Here is a 25696-nt window from a genome sequence, read left to right as displayed (position 1 = left end):
GTAGCAGCAGCAACAACAGCCATAGCCACAGCAGCTACAACAATGATAACAAGAGGCAGCAACAACAACAACAACAATAACTTTTGTGCAACAAAGTTATGTTTAATTTTATTTGACTCTCCACAACTGTCTTCGGAATATGTTGTGTGTGTGTGTTGTTTCTCCACATTTAAATAATATTTTTTTATCTTAATTTAATATGCAAATGGCAAATGTTTGTCGAAATTGAATTTTAAATTTTTCGCACAGCCGGCAGCAAAATGCCAGCTGCAAGTTTTGATGTCAACTTTCGAGCAAAGGTCCTGCTGCAATTGAGCAGAAAATCAACTTTCCAAAGGGCAGAGTTTCCGCTCTCAACCGGATCTGTTGGATGCTCGAGCCTGTAAACAACTAAAAATAATTGCCTTAAGTGCCAACAAATGTTAAAGCAATGTCATATCTACTAATTGCACCTTGCAACACACACGCACTCAGCACTGGAAACTTGTTTAGCCCATTAGTGTAGAGCAAAACTTTGATTAGACGTCTTTAGTCTTTAGTCTCTCTTATGACAAGTACTTTGTCAAATTGTTGATACGTTTTTGTGGTCCCAACTATTTATGCATTTATTAAATATTTTCATATTTTTGGTTTGGTTATTGGGCTCCTAATGACTGCTCTTGTTAATTATTCTGCACTGCAGTTTATAATATTCTATTTCGAGTTTACAAGTGTCAATTGGACAATTATAAATTTACCATAATTGACAATGATGTAAATGAATTTATGTGGTTAAGTATTGTAGCATTTATTACTTTTGAGATTTCTGTTTTTCGTATTTACTGTTGATTTGACTTGGATCGTCATCTTGCGGTTATAGTCAGGTCAGCGAAAGAGTCAAATAATTCAAAAAGTTCCACTTAGAGTTATAAGCGACAATTTGGCATTTATTAATTAATTGACAGTAATATAAATTAAATGTTAGAGCAATTGCATTTGTCATTTTAAAGATTTTGTTTGGCCAATAAATTGTTGATTTCATTTTGATTCACTTGTCATCCACAATTAAGCTAGAGAAAAATGTATAGAATTCAGAGAATTTATAGTATTCAATTAGGACTTATAATCGACAATTTGGCAATTGTTAATTTGCCATAATGAACTGCAATGTGCAAATGAATGGTTTAATATATTAAAATGTTTTTACAATTACCAATTATTGTAAAGAATGTTTAGAAGACTTTAAATCTGCATTTCCTTAAAGCTTTGGTATCCACTTCGAATCATTTTGCTTATTCATATAATTTAATTTGAGAATATTTTTTAAAATACAAACAATAATATAATTATAAGCAATTAGGACCAAAGCTGCTCAATCCTGGACCATATTTAGTCTAATTTACTTTTGAGATAGAGAGAAAAAATCTAATAAATTGAGGATGAACTTTTATAGATTGAGAACGTTTCAATCTTAAGGAATTGAGAATAATCTTGAAGCAAAACTAATCAATCCAAACTATCTTGCATTCAAGACCTAATTTTGGTTATTTTTTACATGAAGTACATGAAACTAATGTAAAATATTTAATCAGAATTATAAATTTTATTAAATTAAGTGTAAAATAATTTCAGCATGACTTAAGTTTATTTTTTCTTGATTTACACACTTTTTGTTCTGTCGAGAGCTGTCTTTAAACTCTGCTCTTATTAAATACAACTTGAATGGCTTTAGCTTTACAAACGAGCACATTCAACGCTTATTCAAATATTGATTGCAATTTGTTTGGTTTTTGGTGTAAAGGCACAACAGATTTTGAGCTGAAACGCCAACAATCTGGCAAATGACGCGCGAATCGTGCGAAATTCGGTATTCTGCGGGGGACATGCAAAATGTAAAAGACTTCAAAAATGCTGCACCACTGAAATTGAGGTAAGTGTGTCAACTGGACACAACATGATGCGACAACGTGGCAACAAATATTTTTTCTTGACTGCTGCTGAACATCCGCCTCCTCCCTCCGTTCCCGCCCCACTCACCTTAATTGAAATGTCTGTATGATGTCGCCGTCCATTTGGATGAACGTGTTGTTTTTGGCAAACATAAAGGTCTTGCCCTGACCCGTTTCCGCAAATGTCAATTCCGGGCCACGCTGCTCAATGGGCACCGGGGTGGTGCCCATGTGACCACCGCCACCGCCGCCCATGTGTCCGCCACCGTAACCCACCGGCAGCTGGGCGGGACTCTGCGTGTAGCTGGTCAGCGAGGACTCTGTGGTGCTCGGCTCACGTGTGGTTGACTGCAAAAACGGTGGCAATGTGTCTGCGAGGAAGATTTTGAATCAGGCATTGGGTTAAAAGAAACATGTTGGAAAGCTGCAGTCGAGTGTGCTCGACTTTGAGATACCCGCTACCCAATTTCAAATCGAGCAATTCAATGCTAAATTACTATTATATTTAAAATATACCATATATTTATACCAAATATACTAAATTAATATACCGACAAAATACCGAAATACCAAATTTCGATAAAAATCAAAGCAATGTGTATGCAGTGTTATTGTTAAAATATACCATATAAACATACAAAGAATACTTAAACATACTAAATCAATACACTAAAAATACTGAAATATACCAACACGTATATTAACAACTTAAATATGCAATATTTATATATATCGAAAAAATACTAAAATACTATCAATATACTAAATATACAGTAAAATTATAACATGAGATACAAAATAAATGCCTACTAATGCAATTAATAATGCTGATTATTTTTTAAATTTCTAAGACTTTTATCTGATCACAATCAAATTGTAAGGAATCATAGTTACTATTTACTAGTGCGGTGGAAGTGGGTTTCAAAGAAGCTATGTAGCCACTAGGTAGTCATACGGATAAACGGACACAGACATGGACAGACGGATAGAAGGACATAGCCATATCGTCTCGTTTCATGAATCTATATAGTTTATAGAGTTAGAAATGCGTCCCTCTGCCTGTTACATACACTTGTCGTAGTCAAAAAGTTATAATATCCTTCGATCCTATGGGTAACGGGTATAAAAGTGGTTATGCATCGCTTACGTGGCGCGCCAATGCAGTGAAAGAGGCACTCGGTCTCGGTGCTAAAGCGATTCTGGGGATTGCCATCGCAACCGCCCCAAATGAATGTGGTGCACTCGCCCGTTGTTGGTTCGTAGCGCCACTTGTAGATGTATTGCTTGCAGGGTCCTGGATCCCCGGGACCTGTGCACTTGTCATACTGTTTCTCCTTGGCCGGTTGCATCAGAGCCGAGTTATTGCCACTGTTGCCACCACCGCCAGCGGCATTGTTATTGCTGTTGCTGTTGCTGCCGCTCGCCTGCGAGTTGCCACCGCCAATGCCGCTGTTGCCACCGCCAGTTTCACTATTTGATTGACTGCCAGTGCCGCCACCAATTGGCAGATTGGCACCACCACCGCCGATGCCACCGCCTCCGCCACCACCACCGCTGTTGCTACTGTTGTTGTTATTGTTGTTGATGCCACCTGCAACGACGCCAAGTGCTGGCTGATTGACATTGCCGGCGGCGTTGCCATCGCCTAAACTGGCAACAACCACGGTGCCATTCGCCAGGCTCAGTCCCTTAATGGTGCAAGGACTCAGCAGCAACAATGGCAGCAACAGCGGCAGCACTTTGAGCGACATTTCTTTACTCCTTCTTCACTCCTTTCGTTGCAAACGGGTTCAGAGTGCTAGCGTTGTTCTTGACTGCGAAAAAAAATGGGGAAATGGAATGGATTTGAATTAGTTATTGGCAAATAATGTGATTAAGTAATGTATTTTTAATTAAGTTAATGAAGCTTATTCAGCTGGAGTGCTTTCTTAATTCCACCTAACCCAAATTACATTAGATATTCTTTAAGTTTATTCAAACCAACATTTGATTGAAGTAAATGGTAAAAGTTTTAAATGCGCAGCTAAAAGTTTCAGTGAGGTATTTACATTTATATTTTTGGCCAGCTACAGATAATGCTTACATTTATTGTGTTTTATGATAACATTTTCAAAATGATGTTAATAAACCGGAAGCCATTAAATTTGTAATGTTTTGATTCGACAAAAAAATTAAAACCGATGGTTTTTTATCTATTAATGTAATTTTATTTAAAAGTCAAAGGCCATTTTAATTAATATATTAAAAATGAATAGATTAATTAATAAATGACACAAAAATGTAATATTGCTCAACCAAAACATTGTCACAATGCCGAGAGATTTCATTTTTAGAGTAAGTTAGCTAATTACCATTCTTTTAGTTAGTTAGATAGCTTAATTTTCTACCAACAAATATCTGTTAAGCTAAGCTCATATTTTTCGCTGCTATATAACTAAATAAAGAGCATTATAGCAATTACAAATAGTTAATCATTACTAGAAAATATCTAAACTATTTAGTCACCTAACTTGAGTATTCACACTATAAAATGCATAAAAAAACAGTTTTAATTGCGTAACGATTATTATAAAGCATATAAAATAAGCTCAGATTTGTCTTTGTTATAGTAAGTTAGCTTAACTAAGTTTCCGCTTGATTTCCAACTACTAAAATCACATTTCAACTTAACTAATTTGAGCGTTAAGTCAATTTCATTTGAATGCTGAGACGCAATGCGAAGCCCACAAAAGTATGCTACAAGAAAAATGTTCATTCCTTGGGCGTATGCTGCTTGGAGGAGTATGACGATGAGTTCATTAGATTTGTGGTAATTGCACTATAAATTCACTGAGGCAATTTACTTGCTCGTCACAGCGGCAGCACAAAGAAGCTATCACAGCTTATGATTTCAGCAACTTGTTATGTCTCTCCAACTATGCGTGTGTGTGTGAGAGTGTGTGTGTGTGTGAGCAGTTTACTATTGTCATGGCGCACTGGTATAAATCCCATTTACATCATCATGCTCATCATCATCAGTCAATGTCTGGCTGAAAATGAAGCGACGCTGCATTTCTTGCTTGGCATTTAACGAAAACGAACTTTTGTGCTTACACTTCCGGCGGAAATGTGATGACACACACACACACATAGACACACTCGCATAGTCTTGTAGATATAAAGAAGAAAAGTTGCTCTAAAGATGTGATGCGTGTGCTTCCTCTTTCTCACTCGCTTAGCTTGAGAGAGTTGAGAGTTGATTTACAAGTAGCTTATCGTCGTGGAAAAAACTGTCAAAAATTCAAAAATAATGATGCGCACAGTTTACACTAAATGCCCCACAGCAAAAATTGGAAGGCGTCTCCGGTTCTCTGGGCGGGGCTTAAAGTGTCTGTGAGTATGTGTGTGTGTTAGTGTCTGTTGATGCCAAAAACGTCAAAGGGAAATGGCAAAAATGGAGATGAGAAGGAAAAAACAAAAAGTGGAAATTAAGTTTTTGCTACCCAAAAACTTTGTCGGTCTTTGCATAACGTACCAAAAAGTGGGCGTGGTCTACGCTTTGCCCCATCAACCCCATCTTTCTCTCTTGCTTTTGTTACCATTTCCGTTTCATAAGCAATTTTTAATTGCGGCTTTAGCTGCCGGACGGAGCAAAAGTGCTTGGATGAAAAATGAGCATTGCCAAAGTTCATGCAAATTAATAAACCTCAGCAAAAGCGGAGAGTGAACGAAGAGCCATGTCAAGGCTGCTCTTGCGTTTGCTTTGGCCAAGTTATTGATGCATGCCTGCGTCAGACATCAGACTGGCAAAACGTGCGTGCGTGTTTTCCACTCGCATCCGAGCAACCTTTCAAAAATATTCCATTGCATTTACTGCCTGCCACAGAAAGTTTCGGTTATGGTTTGCTAACGGTGCTACCTAATTTTTGGTTTGGTTGCTCGGCCAGTGAAGCGCGAAACTTTACCTAACTTTTGGCTTCCTGCTTAAAAGAGCTGCCTGCACTTGTACCTGTTGTTGTCGCGGTCGCGTTGTTATCCAGCTTCATGCATATGCGTGGGATTTACCTAAAGTGCATTAATGTAGCCAGCACACGTAACCCGAAAATGTGGCATAGATAACACAACACTCGTGCGCTACCTGTGCATGAAATCCGCGAACGACACTCCAAGGAATTGAGCATGAAAAATCGCGTATCCCTTTGGGCAGGCAGACAAGGATTCTCAACTAAATCCTGCCGCTTGCCTCAGCTTGCTGGTAAGTGCAGGTCAAGGCTGGTAGCATATAAAATAGAGCTGTCGCCAGGGAATAAGCACACATTCAGTCAGAGATCGTCATGGCAGCAACATCATCATCAGCATCCTCCTCCGCCGCAGTCTCCAGCCCAGTTCCCGCCTCGGCTAAGGCTTCGCCTGCAACCGCATACGCTTTGTTCATGCATCGCGCTGAATTGCAACGGAAGCGCGCTCAATTTGCTCGTGTCTCGCAGACAAAGATACAACTGACAACACATCTGATTAACAAGTTGAAGCAACGCATGGCCAGCTGCAGCTACGAGGATCTTCAGTGCCTGGTCAGAGAACAGGAGTTCAAACGCAACCTCGAGAAGAAGCTAAATCATCGTCACAAACAGCTGAAGGCTATTGCCAAAGCACAGAAAGCACAGAAGCTGAAGCGACTACAATAATCTACTCAATGGAAGGACTCTCGCTCATTAATTAATCATAGTTTTTAGTTCTAAGCTCATTAATTCATTTTAGATTAACTTTAATGTTGAGTAGCAATGTTATCATAGCTTAGCTCAACAAATGACATATTTATTGCCTTTTTGCAAAAAGGCAATGGAAATTTAATTTCATATGCAAAATATGTTTTGCATACTCTTCTGCAGGGAAACATAAACTGACTAGCTGAGCCACTTAATAGGACAGCTTTACATACACAGCTTTAAAATTGGTTAAGATATACTAACAATAGGTTTAAGAGATAATTTTAAATATATTTAAATAAACATCATGAAAAACCCCTAATTATTTTCGACTTCTTTACTAACATTTTAACAAATTCCTTAAATTCACAGAAAGTATTTTTGCTACAATATAATAGGATCTAAAGATCTTTCAATGATTTGAAGACTTTTATATAAGAACAGAAATAATTTAAACAAAATATTCAACAAATGGGACAACAATTTAAATAACTGGAATACAGTAAGCATTCATTGATTATCTATTTAAATTGAATATTTAGTTCAAAGTGAATAGAAACAAATTTAAATTTAATATTAATATTAAATTAAACAGCTTGACTCTGGTTACGCTTTTAATTAAATACGAAGTATTTAAAAAACAAAGACAAAGTGGTGAGCTTTTTGAAATATGACGAAATTTTAACAATCTTGAATCAATCAATTTATCATCAATTTCAGTCACGATAGTACAATTTCCCAACTATGTATACAGTATGTATAAGCTGAAGATACTTTTTATGTGTATATGCAATATTAAGTATACGCAAGTGAAAATATTATCAATTTGAAATGGATCATTGAAGAAAGCGAACTTTTCAAATTGCGCATTAATAATATACCAATAAGTTATAAGTTATATAATAGTATTTAAACTAATTAATAATTTTCTTTTGAAGTTATTGTTCAATTTAAACGAATTATAAGTTATATTGAAATAATAAGTTGATAATGAAACTTCTTTTAATTCTTTTCAACTTTTTGTTCATTTCAATCTATAGTTCAACCTTTAGCTGAAAATTGCAACAACAAGCGACCGACTTTATCGAGATGAGTGCTGGCAACGCTACGCATATTTAGCATGTATGTAGATGAACAACGATAACTTCATTAAGATAATTCAACAAACTGCAACTTAACCACAAGTTAAAGTGCACTTCAACTTTAATATGTTGTGCTATGCGTGTGTGTGTGTATGTGGTTGTGTGTGTATTCGGTTGTGTGTGGTGAAGTTTAAGCGTATGCAAACTTCGTTGCAGCAAAACGTTTTCCATTCATCGCGTTCACTGACGAGGGAAAAACGTTTTAAATTATGCGCGTATGTGTCTCACAGCAAAGGCAACGACAACAGCAACAGCAACAGCAACATCAACGGCAACAGCAATGAGAGCAATGCCAGTAATAACAGCTATAACAACAGAAACAACGCAAGCGAGCGAACCGGCCACGCCCCCCACTAAATTGCACGTTTTTGAGGAAGGCGTTGCGACGCCTTCGCGTGGAAAAAACGGGCGCACACACAAAAGTCAGGGAAAGTGAAGAAAAGAGCTGAAGAGTGAAAGCAAAAGGAGAAGAGAAGCGAAGACGAGCGCACAGAAGAAGCGCGCGAACAAATGAAAGCAAGTGAAGTCAAATTAAATTAAATGACAGATGTCTGACATTTTGATAGTCATGTGTGCAAGCGAGAAAGCGTGAATGTGTGTGTGTATATGGGTGTATGTAATATAAACACATGCAAATATACACTCTCAAACACTGAAAAAAAGTTCTAACACCAAGATTTTAATCTTAGTTCTAAGAATTTTGGTTTAAAATCTTGATTTAATGAATATTTTATCCAAGTTATTCTTAATAAGAAGAAAAAATCGTATAGTTTTAAGGCCAACAATCAACAAATCAACAAAATTATTTTGTTTTCAATAACATTTGATACACGACGCTTGTTCTTATTAATAAGAGGAAACAATCTTGTAGTCTTAAGACCAAAAATATTCCATCATAGTTTATTATTTTAATATTGATTTAACAAATTTTATTGAATGACCTAATTCAGTTATTAAGTTGTATGTTAACCACTTTTCTATTACTACTTACGAATTTCATTGATTCACGCAACACATTTGAACTCAACACTTCCTCTTTTAGACTGGACAATGACAATCAAAGCTAGATAAAAGCTTTATAGAAATTTCGATACATTACAGAATTTCGTATCCTAAGTCTGGTATTTTTGGTCTTTTTTAGAGAAATTGGTATATTTCCGACTAATGTTCTTAGTTGTAAGAATTTGGTATTATTTTAAGACCAAAAATCGTATTCTAAAGCTGCAAAGCTCGACTAACTGAACTATGAACAATGACACTTAAAGCTAGTCGACAACTTTATAGGAGTTTCGATACTTTACAGAATTTCGTAACCTAAGTCTTCTATTTTTGGTCAATTGGCGCATTTCAGACTAATGTTTTCAGTTTTAAGAATTTGGTCTTATTTTAAGAACACAATTTTTAAGACGAGTGTTGTTGATTTGAAAACCTGGTATTATCTTTCAGTGTATCTTTCACGACATACGTTGCTAGTGTCAGGCAACGCAAGGCAAAGCTGCACGCTGCACTTGCCCCCCAAATGTTCTTTTGGGGCTGTCGCAAGGGGGCATGGTGGGGTCATTGTTGTTGCTATTGCTTTTGTTGCTGTGACTGTTGCTGTTACTATTGCTGTTGCTGTTGCTGTCGCTGTGCATGTCTCCAAAGTGTTGCCCGCGTAAGCGTAATGAATTAAAATAACTTGATTGCTTGAAATTGAACGAATTGTTGCTGTGGGTGGTTGTTGGTGAACATTGCACTGAGAATTGGGCTCTGTGTTTGCTTCTTCTTTTTTCACTAGCTGCGACACCAGCCGGAAATTGCAGCCGCTTGTATGTGCGTGCATATGTATGTTTGTGTGTGTATAAATATTTACTGAAATTTGTATATTAAGTGACGTCGACAATGGCGCCAGTTGTGGCATTTTGTATTCTATTTGTTAGCAGCCGCATAGACAACAAAGCAAAGATATATAACATGTATAGCAGATATATATATAAACGCTTGTGTGTGTGACATAATAAAAGTCACGCTGCATGAATGAACGCATAAAGAACGTTTTGCTAACTGCGTGGGCGGCAAACAGCGAACAGAGAACAGCTAAGACATGACACACACATGAAACGCTGCAGGCAGACAAATATTAATGTTAAACCACAAGAGACGAGACACACACACGATAATTCTGTGGGTAGTCACTAACAATAATAAAGATAATATTCACCATAAAGATATTATCCGCCACAAGAAACATTTTCATATGCAGTACACGATTAAATCTGAGCTTACTTATAATCAACTTAATCCTATTTTACGTTTATACAAATTAGACTTGCATTCTAAGAAAAAATTCTACAATTTGTTTTGTATTAATAAAAACAGTTTAACATTTTAAGTTTGCTAATATTAGAATTATATAAGAAAATTTGACCGATTAATATTAATTAATTTCATAATTTTTCTGAAGGTTGAATGTTTTTCTTTAAATATTTTATTTTGTTGATTTTGTATTTTGAAAATGTAAGTCAGAATTTGGCAGTTGAAAAGCTATTGGTAACTAATCTCTGCTTCGTATTAATTATCTATCATAAGCGTTAAATAAATGTTACATTATAGAAAATGAAGTACAAATACATACATACACGTTAATAAAACTGACAAATTTATTTTAACTTATTATTGAAATGCTAAAAATAATACTGAATTTTTTTTTATTTATTTGTAATCAATTCCTCCCTCTACATGGTATATAAAATTTGTTTGATTTTATTATTATTTATTATTATTTATTAGTTATTGATCAAAAGGACACAATATTTTGTTTTCCCCTTTAAATCTTCATGCTATAGCTGTAGATTTTAAAAGAAAATTCAACTGTCGAAGTTTTGCATTGATTTGCCTTAAAGTTGTTAATTCACCATAGGAATTTAAATGGTTCTCCTAAATTGGAAAACCTCTTGAATGAGTGTCTACGTAAGTATTTTTTGTATTTTTTTCTGAGAAATTTCTTTATGTATATATACAATAACAAAAGAAAAACAATCCAACTTTTCCCTTATATGTTACATATTTTTGCTAAGAGTTGTAGATTTCTACATCAAATTTGACGTATTAATTAAATATCATTAAATTTCTGATACGATTATGTATTAATGAGTGTCTTTCAAGCAAGCTTCTCCACACATTTTCAAATGAATTCCTTATAATACTCGTACATACTTAATGGGATTAGAATTGCCGTCAAATTATGCACAAATAACTTGAAGCGTAGTCATTGACACTTGATTAACATACTCAGTACAGTGAGGCAGCCTAAGACGACTGAATAACTTGAGAATATTTTGCTCTACGCTGTCGATGTGAATATGTTTTCTCTACTCGACGAAGCCTAAAGAATTTCGCAGCTCAAGTTAAAACACTTCGTTAGGCTGCACTGTGTTAGCATTTTGCAGTAATAAATTAAATTATTTTTAAGTACTTTAAAAATGATTTAATGGCTTTTGAGCCGCCGTTGCCGCCGTCGTCGACGCCGCCCTCAAAGTCGAAAACTATTCCATTAAATTAAACAATAAGTGCTTGAATTCAGCCAAAAGTTTATGCAACTTTGAGTCACACTCAGACGAACACACACACAGAGAGAGAGAAGAGATGCTTAGAATTATTAAACGAAATTTACACGCTTGGCTGATTCAGACTCTGCAAGTGTGTGTGTGTACGTGTGTACGATGTTTCCGTCTCGCTTGCTCCATATGCATTATAATTGTCTGTTCTTTTGTTATTGTATACATAAATAATTATTGTTTAATTTGCCTGCTTGCATTGCTTTGTAATGAAGTTGTTTGTTTGCCCATTTACCCATCTGACAGCCCGCTGACGGCCAGCCAAAAAGAGATAGCAAGATAGGAAGAGAGAAAGAGAGGCAACAGCCCAGTGAGCTGCTTTGGTCTAAAGAATTATGCACATTTTGTTGAGCACTTTTTAATGTTGCTGGCGTGCCAGGCATTTTAATTGAGCCTCGTGTTAGGAGTGACTTAATTATGCTTTATTGTAGTTATTATACCCGCTACCAAGAGGAAAGAAGGGTATTTTAAGCAGAATCAGCCATATCTAACCTTGATCAATGACAGAAACCGATACCATATAGAAAAAGACCTCTATTTCTTGACAATCTGGTATATCCGTATATAGTATATCGTATATACTACTACACTTAAAATATACCGTATGTAAATTATATATTCACCAGTAAATTATCGATATACTATTACACTTAAAATATACCGTATATAAATTACTATATACACTAGTAAATTATACCGAATGTTATGTACTATAACATTAAAAATATACCGTGTACAAAATATATTCCCAAAAAGGGTAAAATATACCGAATGTTATGTTTTTATCAAATCTATTTTATATGCTATATATTTTGAATGTAACAGTATATTATTAATATACCAAACATAACATTCTATATATTTTACTGCTCTTTTGTATAAGATTTTGGTATAATTTAAGGAATTTCGCAATCCGGTATATTTTATATGCGGTATATTTTCAATGGAATATTATATCGATATACCAAACATAGCATATTGTATATTTAGCCGTTTTAAGGTATATTTTAAAAATAATACCGTTTTGTGTATGATTGACGATTGGTATCTGGTATGTCAGAGTGGAGCACACTCGACAGTAGCTGTCTTACTTGTTCTAATCATACGCGTTGTGCATGTTTCTTATAAATATAATTAACACAACTAAATGCCGCCTTACCCGGACTGCCATAACTTGGTTCCTGCTGCTCTACTATGTAGTTTATTTAAATATATTCCACAATGTTTATATTTGAATTTATGCACTTGCAACATGCACACGCATTCACAACACTCTTGCAACACTCTCGGTATTAAAAGCAATTTTGTAATTACTTCACTTTTCCCATGTAATTTGCATCCTTTTGCTTTTATCGTTTTTCCTTTTTTTTCACTTTTTGTTTGTGGATAAATATTTCAACTGTATTTATTTGTGGAAATGTGAAAGGTAAACTGTAACTTTGTATGTATTAATATTTATATTTGATTATTTTGTGCATGACTTCACTGCTTTATTGGCTTAAGTTCTTAGCACCTTGTTATTATTATTTATCTGGGCTTTTATTTTTTGTTGTTGAAAAACTTTTCTTGCTTTTGTTCAAGACTTTTGAATTATTTATAAGTTGGCAAATATTTGTGTTTTTTTTTTTTTTTTTTTTTTTGGATAAAGTTATTACGATTGTAGCTCTGCATAAAATAAATACTTTATTGATTTTTAAGTGACGGGCATTTAAATTCTATTTATGCAATTTGTAGATATTACAATTTTCTTAAGGTTTGAATACTAAATAATATAAGCATATTTGCTTTCAATGGACTTTGTATTTTTTTATTCTCTGCCTTATTGACTTAAGTTCTTACCAGATTGTTTTTATTATTTAACTAAGTTTATATATTTTCTTTGATTTCTGCTTTTAGTTGTCAAAAACCTTTGAATGATTTAGAAGTTGACAAATATTTGTAAACTGTTTTATTTATACTTTATTATGATTGTAACTTTTCTTGGTGTATTAGAATAAAATAAATACAAATTTGTTGGCACTTAATATATTATGTAATTTATTGTTCACATTTATTCATTGCTTTATTGGCTTATTATCTTCTTTATTATTTTTCTTAAAAAATTGCTTTTGTATAGTAGATAAATATTTGCGTACTCTTTATTTATTATTATTTTTTTTAACTTATAGAATTTTCATTTCTTAAAGTCTTGAATATATCAATTTATATATTTTAAATATATTGTATTTTTAAGATTTATTCACAGCCTTTTTCTCAGCACCTGGTTTTTACTTATTTTTGTTTACAATAACTTTCACAACTCTTGAATTATTTATAAGTTGATATATATTTGTGTACTTTGAGTATTATAAGTAATTTATTGTTTTTTAAGTGCCTGTCACTTAAATTGAATTGTATTTATGAGATTTATAGAAATTACAATTGAATCCTTCAATTTTAATATATTTCGTAATTTTTTGATATTATGCAAATTTTAGTTGATTCAAATTCACCTTGCTAATTGGTTCTTAATATTTCATTGATTTACACTTTGAGTTGAGTTTATTAAATTATTTAAAACACACAGCACACCGAATCATCATAAATAATATGTGAAACAGCAATTTATCATTGTTGAATATCGAAATCTATTATTATTGCATTTTAATGTATGCACTTAAAAAAAACCGCACTTAAATTTTCTGTCTCCTCCACCCCACGAAATTAGGATAAACAATAAATAACACAATTTAGAATTGTAGTATTATTTAATTGCAACACGCATATTAATGTTATAATTTTCCTTGGTTTTGCCATATAATACTATTTTTATTAGCTGAAAATTAGCATTTTAATAAATATTTGCATAATATGTAGCACGTTTTCATTTGCACATCAAAAAATGGATTGCGCACTTATTTCATGCAAACGTTTTTCCTCCTTTTTTTCACATTGGAATTTTCGATGAGGCGTGTGGCGCAAGTGGGGAATATAAATATAAATATATTTATATACGTAAATGCATGTATTAATTCAATTGAAAATATTATTTTTTTTTGAATGTAATTTTATTAACTGGCTAGCAAATGGCTTAATTACTTGCAATTTATACAAATTGAAGTGTCACATTGAAAAACGAGCGAGAACGCAATGATTTTAATTCGAGTGTATTGGATTGGATTCAATGGGATTGGATTGCACTGCTCGGGGATTGCAATTGGATTGGATTGGTATTCTGTATTTGGTTATTTGACGCGTTAAAAAGCGCAACGCATCCTTGATCCTGTTTAACTGATGATATGCCAACTTATTGATTTAAGTTGCTTCCTGCGACCGTAACACGCTTAAATCATTATAATGCGCACACACAAAAAGGAAACTTGTGCAAACACACGTCGTCACACACACACTCGAAATGAAGGACACGTTGAGGGAGTGAGCGAGCCCAAAATGAGGTCAAAGTGTGCACGCTTCAAGGATATGTTGCTGCTGCTGCAGTGGAAGTATTGCGTTTTATATTTTCACTATTTTATTTCTGCTGACGCATACGAAAACAGGCACACATAGCTATCTCCCTCACACACTCCGTGTGTGTGTATGTGTGGGAGTGTGTCCTGCGGCTGATGAATCAACTTTTGCCTTTTACTCAAGTCACGAAACACAAACGAAACGAAATCACAACGGCAAAAAGGCGCAAAAAAAGTGCCAGGCTACAAAAGTCGAATCGGCTCTCGTTGAGTTGAGTTGAGTTGAGGATTACATTTGCGTTGAATTTCAGACACAATTGAAACACTGCCAATGCAGAATACACACAGAGTTAAGCCGCACCGATGCTTGATTAAACGCACTCGCTTTGGGCCATGGCGGCTGGGTCAACGCGTCGTATGCGCAATGTCTACGGCATTGACCCTTTCGGGCAGCCAATGTGCTAATTGCTTGTCCAGGATAACGACGAAGGAAGGCTCGAAAACTCGCTCTATATATGTATTACTTCGCTTGCATACAATAATCCACTTGCTTTGACCTACGCGCGGCGACTAAAGCCAGCGCAAATGTTTAACTTAAAGCGACGACTGCGTGCGGCGACGCTGAAGTCGACGGCGACTGAGACACTGCTAGTTAGCGTGCCAGGCGGTAACAAAAACAACAACTAGAAAGCGGCGACACGCACACAACAAGTCCATAGCTATGGCGATAACCCGTATCCACAATTCCAGAGCTGCTGCCCAACCCGTGCCTTATGAGCTCACCCATACTCTGGCATGTCGTGTGGTCTTGTTGTGCGGTGTGTTTGGGGTGTTTTGCTGCTGCTGCTGCTGTTGGGATTGGCCGGGTCGACTTGTTGCGGCTTAGCCATTAAACTGTGCACATTATTAGTTTAAGTTCGTCTGGACTTGGGTCACTGCTACGATTAACCGTAATGGGCGTCAATTGGAAAATTGCCACTGATATGCCACACGACCGAGTGCCAACAGTCTCAGACTCTCCGGCTTTTGTCTCAGTTAAACTCAAGTGTGCACATATCTATGTATATACTTTATATAGAGTAAGGCTGGGACCCTGTGCCAGTGCAAGGCTAAAGCAGGCGACTCAAACAAACACACACACACAAGGTGTATAAATACAAACAGCAACAGCAACTGAAACCGAGCAACAACAATGCAATTCACATTCGCATTTGAATCTATCTTCAAAGCGAGCATATATTGTAATGGTCGCAAATAAAAAAATTGGGCGTAAAATCTCTTTCTTTTTGAGATTTTAAATTTGCCGCGCAAAGTTAGCGAAGACACAAACCATGGCACGATAAAGGGACAATACACCTCTGCAAATTAAATTTCCTCTCCGTGGTGAATTGTCTAGCGAAAGATCGTAGGAGAAGGAGACGAGCTTTGTCACTTTGGCAACGACAGCTCTCATTCTTTTCTTATTGGACTACGATCAGAGACGGATGCATTCTTGGTTGATGGTGTTTTTAATAAAACAAATATAAAACACATGCATCACCAGAATATAAAAGACAAACATAATCTGTCATTATCATCAGCATCCATCGATGCTTCTTTGCTTTGAGCAAAGAAAAGAATCCAGCTCGTTACGCTTGCTACGCAAAGGTAATTATTTCTAGGAAATAATGAAATTTTACATTGGTCCTAACTTCGTATTTTTTCTCATATGTAGATTGTGAACATTCGTCTAAGCCGTCATTATTTTCTATTAAATAATACGGATAGACAAAATTCTACACCTATAGTGGATTTGAATTCCACAATTCCGGCGCATGTTAGTCAGCGGAGGCCGACTATTTCGTGCCGGAAGCCTTTTTATATTTCTGGTCTGCCGCCTGCAGAACCAAAAAGCAACAACAGTGAAGTGCAGTGCATCTCTGGGCAGATCACTCTTGCACCACTGTGCCGAGCCGCGCAAGGCTCTTGTACCAGAATCGTCACTTCTCTCGTTTGCCGCTTCTATCGTTCGCCGTCTCCACTCAGCAGCAGCAGCATCAGCAGCAGTGCAGTGCCAGTGCCAGTGCTAGTGAAGATGTGTAGTGCAAGTTTGTGAATAATAGTATGACAAAAAAGTTTGTTAAAATTAAAAGGTCATACAATAGTTGTACACAGAGGCAATAAGAAAAGGGGTAAAAGCCCAAATAAAAAGCAACAAGATTTGCATTTGCCGTCAATTAATATATTGACAACAACAATTTAGTTGCCATACATATAAAATAATAAGTAACGAAAAAGATAACGAAAAGTAAAGAGAAATATCAATTGTAATTTGGCACTTATTTTTTTTTTGCGCTATTTTTTTTGGTTTGCTTTGCTTTGTTTTACCATTATTGCCCTAGGCCTTAAAGGGTATATCCAACGTGAAACACAATAATTCAAAAAAAAATATATAAATAAATAAATAATGCAAATATAATCTCATACATAATAACAAGCCACAATAAAACCCTGTGCAAAACAATAATAATTATGACAATGTGTGTGTATGTGAACAACCAAACAAAAAGTATATACCTTTTAAGGTATATAAACAATCATTATTATCATCATCATTAAAATCATTATCATCATCAACATCATCATCACCAACAGCAACAACATTATGAAGGCCTTCGTCGTGGAGTTCTGTCGGGTAAGTTTTAAGTCCGAGTGTCCGAAATAAAAATACATAAAAGAAGTTTTATAACATAAATATTCGTACATATGTAATTACATACATACATACATACATATGTTGGTGCCTGTTCGGCCACGCAGCAGCTGCCCACAGTTTTGCTTGTATTGTATTTTTCATACTTCTTCGCAGTTGCGAAAGCTTCAAACAGCATATGAGCTGTCGGCTGATACCCTAACTTTTGGGTCAGGCCTATACCTTTTTAGTACTGATTTGCTTCCGCCTATATTGTTACTCTTATTATTGTTTGTTGGTACAGCACAGTGGTTTGAACATGATTTACAATTAAATTAATAAAAAGTCAATATTAATTTTGGATAAATAAAATATAAAAAGTAAAAATAAATAAAATAATAACAATTAAGAATAAATAATAAAACTTATAAATAAAATAAATAAAAATTAAATAATAAATATGATTCAATAATAAATACAATAAAATAAATATTAAACATGAGTAAAAATATTAAACCAAAAATAAAAATAAATTCAATACAATTTTTTTTTGTTTAAATATGATTAAAATATTGCAAAATAATTAAATTAAAAAAAAAAAAAAAAATAAATAAATAAAAATTATAAAAGTGGTTGAGATATTAAAAATCAATAAATAAAAAAAAAATAAATATCTACAATAATTAAATAAAAAAAAATGTTTCACAATAAAATTAAAATAAAATAAATTTTAAAAATAAAAAAAAAAAAAAAAAAAAACGATTGGAGAAGAAAATAAAGATTTTAAAGTAAGAATAGTAAATTTAATAGAAAAACCTCATGTTTGCTAAAGCGCGCATCCAAAAATAGTTGCCAAAATTTGTTTGCTTATGAATTATTGATTGTTTATTAAATATTATTAGTTTTTACATCTTTTTTTTTTTTTAGTTATTATTGTAAATGAGTAGTAGCCGTTGCTAATAAAACAATGAATATTGTATCGAATTAAAAATAACTGCCCTATAAACCAATTATGCAAATAATTATATCGTCATAATTCTAATTCATTTTGGACAAATGGTTTTGTTTTTGTTATAAATAAATACTGATGTTAACTTTGAGTCATTGGACTTTACTAATGAAATTCTAGATTTTGTTCTGATTTCCGGAGACATGGGAGCATAAAATAAAGGGGGAGTTGTAATAGTTTTGGGGTCATAAAAACGTTTCATCTTATGACCATGGTTGGGTGGGTATAGACCAGGGTGTGGCAGTTAACATCTTATAAGACCACCCCTGCTTTTCTTAAATTTTGTCCGAATTTCAACAGTGTGCCTGCATTTGTTTTGTTTATTAGATATTGGTAGTACTCCGATCGAGTTGTATTGTAGATTCGAGTCGGATTAGATTATTGACAAGAGGATCGACTCATGTGTTTGTTTTTTTTTTTTAAATCAGGAGGGACTCTATAATAATAAAGTTTTCGTGGCTTCGTGTAAAGTATAGCAAAAACCCACCCCACAATCCCGAAAGAGCTAAGGGTTCAATGGGTCCCGCTCCGCTATATGCTTGCACGCGAGATGGTTGTGAATGATATTTGCAACCGTCTTCTCACATCCGGGGCTGACTATTCTTAGGAATTTTTTGGCGCCCAATCGTGGGTCTAGCAACGCCATCATAAATGGTTGGCTTACCCAATGTGAGACTGGCAATCGGGCCCATAAATTTTTGTCGGCCCAACGTGGGGCAGCAACAACTTTAGCATCGTGAAACTTGTAACAGCATCGGAAGATCCGATACAGGTTGTTGTTGGCCTACTTTGATGGAAGTAGGGCAGAAGGAGTAAAGTGTCTTCGATTCTGGACTTTGACTAATCTTACGTATGTGAAATTACTCGACCGAATCGCACTTTGCATCTTTTAAGGATTATCTTGTGTAATTCTGTTATCGATTATCGAGAGCCTTACATCCTTCAATACCAAGCTCGTTTGTTTTCGCTAGGTCTTATAAATTGTTGGAGCAATTTAAGTAATACCTCTTTATACATTTTCGGAATTCGAATATTTGAATCTTTGAATATTATCGACCAAAATTATCGGTATTGAGATTGCTTAATAGTTCAAATAATTTATTAGTTTCTAGTAACTTTTGCTCTTTTTTTGGTATAGCATTGATGAAGATCGATTGTAACTCCGCTTTCTTCTGGAATACAATAGTATATGCATAGGCGTATCGTTGTCCGAAGAATACGAAGAAGCCTTCGATGTAATCAGGTATCAAAAATGGCAAAGTTTAGTTTCAATAGCCCATATTAATAATCCTCCACTGTTGAGTCGGAACAAAGTTTAAATTCCTTTTTATTTATGTCTCCCAAAAATGTCGATGGAAATCTAAATTTGAAATATGCCCGTTACACGTAGTTTTGAAGAACCTCAGCCACTGCCACCAGCAGAAGCGGCTGAAAATATTTGTCTTATTTGCAGTGAACACATGTCGGATACACAACCTTGTGCGATAACTAATTGTGGTCATGTGTTTCACAAAAATTGTCTAGAAAATCGAATCAAAAGTATTAAAGAGTGTCCAAGTTGTTTGAAAAAGGTTAGTCATAACGAATGGAAAGTGGTTGTAGGAAATCATTCGCCTAATGCCAAACAGCAATCGCAATTGTCTACGCAACCAAATCAACCCGTAATCTCGCAAATCGTTACTCGTTCATTGCAACGTCAATTTGACGCCGCGCAAGCATTGTCAGCTGCCGATGAAGAAGCGAGAAGTAATATCGATCAATCACACAGTACAAGTACTGAGAGGAATCCTCCACTTCGTAGTACGCCCAACAATCAGGGGGCCAGACCAAAAGTGCCTGCTTATGAAAGGGGAAATGCACCTCGAAGAAGAGGAAGACCATTTAGACCAGTACAGCCTTCGAGGCCAAATAATGGTCGTCGTAATATACAAACTCCAGAACCAGATATAGAATCAATCGTAAGAGAAACGGTGAGTCGAGTAATCGCTTCTATGAATAGTTCAGGTTTGATAGTAGCAACTGCAGCAGCAGCAGATCAAACCGTGGAAGGGTTATCGTCCAGCCAGAGAAGCTCACGTAACACCAATTTGGGTCCATTATTGACTACACATAAAATTGCTGATATGTTACAAAAGTGGGGTGTTCGTTTTGATGGTTCGTCGGAAGGTTTATCGGTTGAAGGATTTTTGTATAGAGTGAACATTCTCACTCGAGAAAACTTAAACAATGATTTTCAATTATTGAACAAACATATTCACTTATTACTGAATGGAAAAGCCAGTAGTTGGTTTTGGCGTTTCCATCGAAGAGTTCAAACCTTCACTTGGGAAGAGTTTTGTGAAGAGTTAAGAGAGCAATATCGCGAGAGCCGTTCTGTCACTGAACTTCGAGAACAGATAAGAGCTCGTAAACAAAAAGTTGGCGAATCCTTTGATTCGTTTTATGAAAACATATGTAAGCTTATGGATAAGTTGTCGGTCAGTTTTCCAGAAGACGAATTCGTGGAAATGATTCAAGGTAATCTGCTAACAGATATGAAAGACAGGTTATTGTTTGAGAAAGTCTCTTCTATATCCGCTTTACGTCGTCTGGTACAAAAACGCGAAAATTTTCTACAGGAAGTTGGAAAAAATCGATCAGTATCTTTTAAGGCCAAAGAAACTTCTCGAGTTTATGCTGTTGAAGAAACTGCTCCCGAAGAAGAGTCTAGTTCTGAGGTCGAGCCAGAGATAGCTGAATTAAAGCGAGGAACTGCTTCTAAATTAGTTTGTTGGAACTGTGAAATCCCCGGACACATCTGGGAGAATTGCTTAAATGAGCGTAGAGTTTTTTGTTACGGATGCGGTACTCCTCAGGTATACAAGCCGAATTGTCAAACCTGTAAACAGAGGTCGGAAAACCGTCAATCCGGGGCATTCAATGCAGGAAGGATGTCCCGACAGTAGAGATAGGTAATAAAATAGAACCTAAGATTAGAGAAAATGAAGGATACATCGGTGATGAACGCACGATGTTAAGATTTTTACCTTACCATGAAAGATTAAGAAATTATAATTTTAGTAAGAGATAGAATTTTTAGAACACATTTAGTTAAGAGCCGTCGTAATACCTTACGTATGCGAAAATATTATAGAAAAATAAAGAAACAAAAGAAACTGGTTATCTCAACAGTTTTTCAAAATGAGTCGGATCGACGTAGTTACGCGAAAGTCGCGTTCCTAACTTTTAGCGAATTTGGGTTGCTCGACACCGGAGCCAACATTAGTTGCATTGGATCGTCGCTAGCATTAGAAAATTTTTCTGATTTACCAAATTTTAAACCCATTAAATCGCAAGTGCGTACCGCAGATGCCAAACCACATCAGGTACTAGGAATTCTGAGAGTGAGCATGCAATATAAGAAGCAGCAAGAAGATATTGACTTGTATGTCATACCTTCTATAGCTCAGCGATTAATTCTTGGCATAGATTTTTGGCGTATTTTTGCATTAGCACCTGGAATTATTAGCTCTATTTCTGAAGAAGAAACTGAAAATATCGAATTTGAAGATCACTATCCATTGTCCGAATTACAATCTCGTCAACTGGAAGCGGTCAAAGCATTATTTCCGAATTTCGAAATGCAAGGTCTCGGAAGAACTGCGTTAATTAAACATCATATAGATATTTCTGATGCTAAAGCGGTGAAGCAACGAAACTATCCAATTAGTCCAGCTGTAGAGAAGTTGATGTACAAAGAGATTGATCGTATGTTAGAGCTAGGAGTCATTGAACCGTCACAGTCAGCATGGAGCTCACCTATTCGTCTTGTGGTGAAACCAAAATAAGGTCCGATTATGTCTTGATGCGCGAAAACTTAACGAAGTAACGAAAAAGGATGCTTATCCCCTACAGAGCATTGAAGGAATATTTTCTCGTTTACCAAAAGCTAACTTAATTACGAAGTTGGATCTTAAAGACGCTTATTGGCAAATTGAGTTGTCTGATGAAGCCAAACCGTTAACAGCTTTTACTGTTCCCGGTCGTTCGCTGTTTCAGTTTACCGTCATGCCTTTTGGGTTATGTAATGCTCCATCCACAATGTGTCGATTGATGGATGACTTAATTCCACCAGACTTACGTTATTGTGTTTTTGGTTATCTTGATGACTTATGTATTGTCTCAGGAGATTTTGAGTCACATTTGGCGGTATTAGTGCGTATAGCTGATCAATTTAAAAAGGCTAATCTCACATTAAATATTTCAAAAAGCAAATTTTGTGTTACAAACAGTAAACTATTTAGGATACGTTATTGGAAGCGATGGAATTTCTCCAGATCCAGAGAAAATATCCTGTGTCCAAAATTGGCCCACACCCAAAAACTTAAAACAAGTACGAGGTTTCCTTGGAGTTTGCGGATGGTACCGACGCTTCATACAAAATTTTGCGGAAATTACCTTTCCCATCACTGAAGTGTTGTCCACTAAGAAAACTTTTAATTGGACCCCGGCAGCTCAGTCTGCAATGGATACGTTAAAAAATCTTTTAACATCAGCCCCGGTTTTACAAAATGCCGATTTTAGTCGGAAATTTTATGTGCATTGCGATGCTAGTGACTATGGAATTGGAGCGGTGCTCATTCAACTGTCAACTTCTGGAGAAGAAAAGCCTATAGCATACATGTCAAAGAAATTATCTAAATCTCAGCGTAACTATAGTGTCACGGAACGAGAATGTTTAGCCGTCATTTTAGCAGTAGAGAAATTCAGATGTTACCTTGAATTACAGCCCTTTGAGATAATCACTGATCATTCTAGCCTCGTCTGGCTTATGAGACAGCAAAATGTATCTGGTCGATTAGCTCGTTGGATTTTTCGATTACAGGCTTTTAAATTCACAAATTTCTCATCGGAAAGGAAAAGATCATATTATTCCTGACGCGTTGTCACGGATAGGTGAAGGTGATATAGATAGTTTAGAACTTGTGGGACCGGAAATCGATTTAGAATCGTCAGCGTTTCTCGAACCTGATTATCTAGATCTAAGATTGAAAGTTGAATCTCATGGTGAAAAATTTCCAGATCTTAAAGTTGTAGACAAATTCGTATACATACGAACGGAGCCATCAACAGGAGATAATCTTCAAGATTCTCATTGTTGGAAGCTTTGGGTACCGGAGAGACTGCGAGAAGCTGTGATTTGTCAAGCACATGATAGTCTAAGCTCTGCACATGGTGGAATGCAAAAGACGATCGAAAGAGTGCGTCGTAATTTATTTTGGCCAGGTTTATCAAAAGACATTAGAGACTATATTAGGCAGTGTGATATGTGTAAACAAACTAAAGCTCCAAATATGACACTACGTCCGCCTATGGGAGAGCAAAGCGTCTCTAGTCGACCATTTCAAAAGCTTTATATAGATATCTTGGGTCCTTATCCACGAAGTCGCAAAGGAAACATTGGTTTACTAATAGTTCTTGACCATTTTAGTCGCTACCATTGGCTATGTCCATTGAAAAAGTTCACTACGTCGTTAATAACTGAGTTTTTGTCACAAAGGATCTTTGCCGAATTTGGAGTTCCTGAAATTATAGTATCAGATAATGGTTCACAATTCAAATCAAACGAATTTGAAGCGTTTATGACAAAATTCGGTATTCGTCATGTTTTTACTGCATTATATTCGCCTCAGAGCAATGCAGCGGAGCGAGTGAATCGTTCCTTATTAGCCGCTATTCGTGCTTATCTTAAGTCGGATCAAACTGAATGGGATATGTATTTGCCAAGTATTTCATCTGCCTTACGTTCGTCGCTTCATCAATCGATAGGTTGTTCCCCTTTACAAAGCATTATTTGGCGTAAATATGATTAATCACGGAGATGATTACAAGCTCTTAAAAAAATTGTCCTTGCTGGAGGAGTCTCCATATTTAGAAAGAGGTGATCAATTAGCTTTGTTGCGAGAAGACATTAAGAAAAGTAGTAGAGAAGCCTACGAGCGTAACGCCAGACAATACAATCTTCGATCCAATCCTGTCATTTATAAAGAAGGCCAAGAAGTATTTAAACGGAATTTTCATCTTAGTGATTTCAGTCAGAATTATAATAAAAAGCTAGGACATCAGTTCTCAAAATGTCGGATAAAAAAGAAAATTGGTAATTCTTTTTATCTATTGGAAAATCTACAAGGTAGAGAATTAGGAGTGTATCATGCGAAAGATATTCGAGTCTAATTCCCATCTAATCTACCTTTGTATGACTCGTGAGATTATCTGGTGGGTGTAATGGTCGCAAATAAAAAAATTGGGCGTAAAATCTCTTTCTTTTTGAGATTTTAAATTTGCCGCGCAAAGTTAGCGAAGACACAAACCATGGCACGATAAAGGGACAATACACCTCTGCAAATTAAATTTCCTCTCCGTGGTGAATTGTCTAGCGAAAGATCGTAGGAGAAGGAGACGAGCTTTGTCACTTTGGCAACGACAGCTCTCATTCTTTTCTTATTGGACTACGATCAGAGACGGATGCATTCTTGGTTGATGGTGTTTTTAATAAAAACAATTATAAAACACATGCATCACCAGAATATAAAAGACAAACATAATCTGTCATTATCATCAGCATCCATCGATGCTTCTTTGCTTTGAGCAAAGAAAAAGAAATCCAGCTCGTTACGCTTGCTACGCAAAGGTAATTATTTCTAGGAAATATATGAAATTTTACATTGGTCCTAACTTCGTATTTTTTCTCATATGTAGATTGTGAACATTCGTCTAAGCCGTCATTATTTTCTATTAAATAATACGGATAGACAAAATTCTACACCTATAGTGGATTTGAATTCCACAATTCCGGCGCATGTTAGTCAGCGGAGGCCGACTATTTCGTGCCGGAAGCCTTTTTATATTTCTGGTCTGCCGCCTGCAGAACCAAAAAGCAACAACAGTGAAGTGCAGTGCATCTCTGGGCAGATCACTCTTGCACCACTGTGCCGAGCCGCGCAAGGCTCTTGTACCAGAATCGTCACTTCTCTCGTTTGCCGCTTCTATCGTTCGCCGTCTCCACTCAGCAGCAGCAGCATCAGCAGCAGTGCAGTGCCAGTGCCAGTGCTAGTGAAGATGTGTAGTGCAAGTTTGTGAATAATAGTATGACAAAAATAAGTTTGTTAAAATTAAAAGGTCATACAATAGTTGTACACAGAGGCAATAAGAAAAGGGGTAAAAGCCCAAATAAAAAGCA

At 35.7% G+C, this 25696-nt stretch overlaps 2 protein-coding genes across 8 annotated transcripts in view; one reads left to right on the top strand and one right to left on the bottom strand.

Moving 5' to 3' along the window:
* The window catches only part of LOC117568603 (axotactin), a 100764-nt gene that overhangs the window by 66787 nt on the left and 8281 nt on the right, over positions 1–25696 (bottom strand). For 3 of the 7 annotated variants that reach the window (XM_034249359.2, XM_034249360.2, XM_034249358.2), the window contains exons 1-3: positions 12511–12984; positions 3076–3742; positions 2017–2299 (exon numbers count right to left, since the gene is read on the bottom strand). In XM_034249359.2, the coding sequence (XP_034105250.1) occupies positions 2017–2299; positions 3076–3679 (887 nt within the window). In that variant the 5' untranslated portion in view covers positions 3680–3742; positions 12511–12984. Of the gene's footprint in view, positions 1–2016; positions 2300–3075; positions 3743–12510; positions 12989–25696 lie in introns of those variants that run through there. The other 4 variants (XR_004572158.2, XM_034249354.2, XM_034249356.2 and 1 more) reach the window with 4 other exon arrangements.
* LOC117571990 (uncharacterized) lies at positions 6242–8295 on the top strand. Its single transcript, XM_034254498.1, has 2 exons — positions 6242–6556; positions 8215–8295. The coding sequence occupies exons 1-2, from the start codon at positions 6242–6244 to the stop codon at positions 8293–8295; spliced, it is 396 nt and encodes a 131-aa protein (XP_034110389.1).

Source organism: Drosophila albomicans, chromosome 3 (assembly GCF_009650485.2).
Source record: "Drosophila albomicans strain 15112-1751.03 chromosome 3, ASM965048v2, whole genome shotgun sequence".
Lineage (NCBI taxonomy): Eukaryota > Metazoa > Arthropoda > Insecta > Diptera > Drosophilidae > Drosophila > Drosophila albomicans.
This window is presented reverse-complemented; position numbering and strand designations above follow the sequence as displayed.

What these genes read in the sequence shown, in the direction of transcription:
- LOC117571990 (XM_034254498.1), top strand. Translation starts at nt 6,242, where the DNA reads ATGGCAGCAACATCATCATCAGCATCCTCCTCCGCCGCAGTCTCCAGC. An exon ending in AGCTGAAGGCTATTGCCAAA is followed by an intron (nt 6,557 to 8,214) that starts GCACAGAAAGCA and finishes GAAGAGTGAAAG; the next exon opens with CAAAAGGAGAAGAGAAGCGA.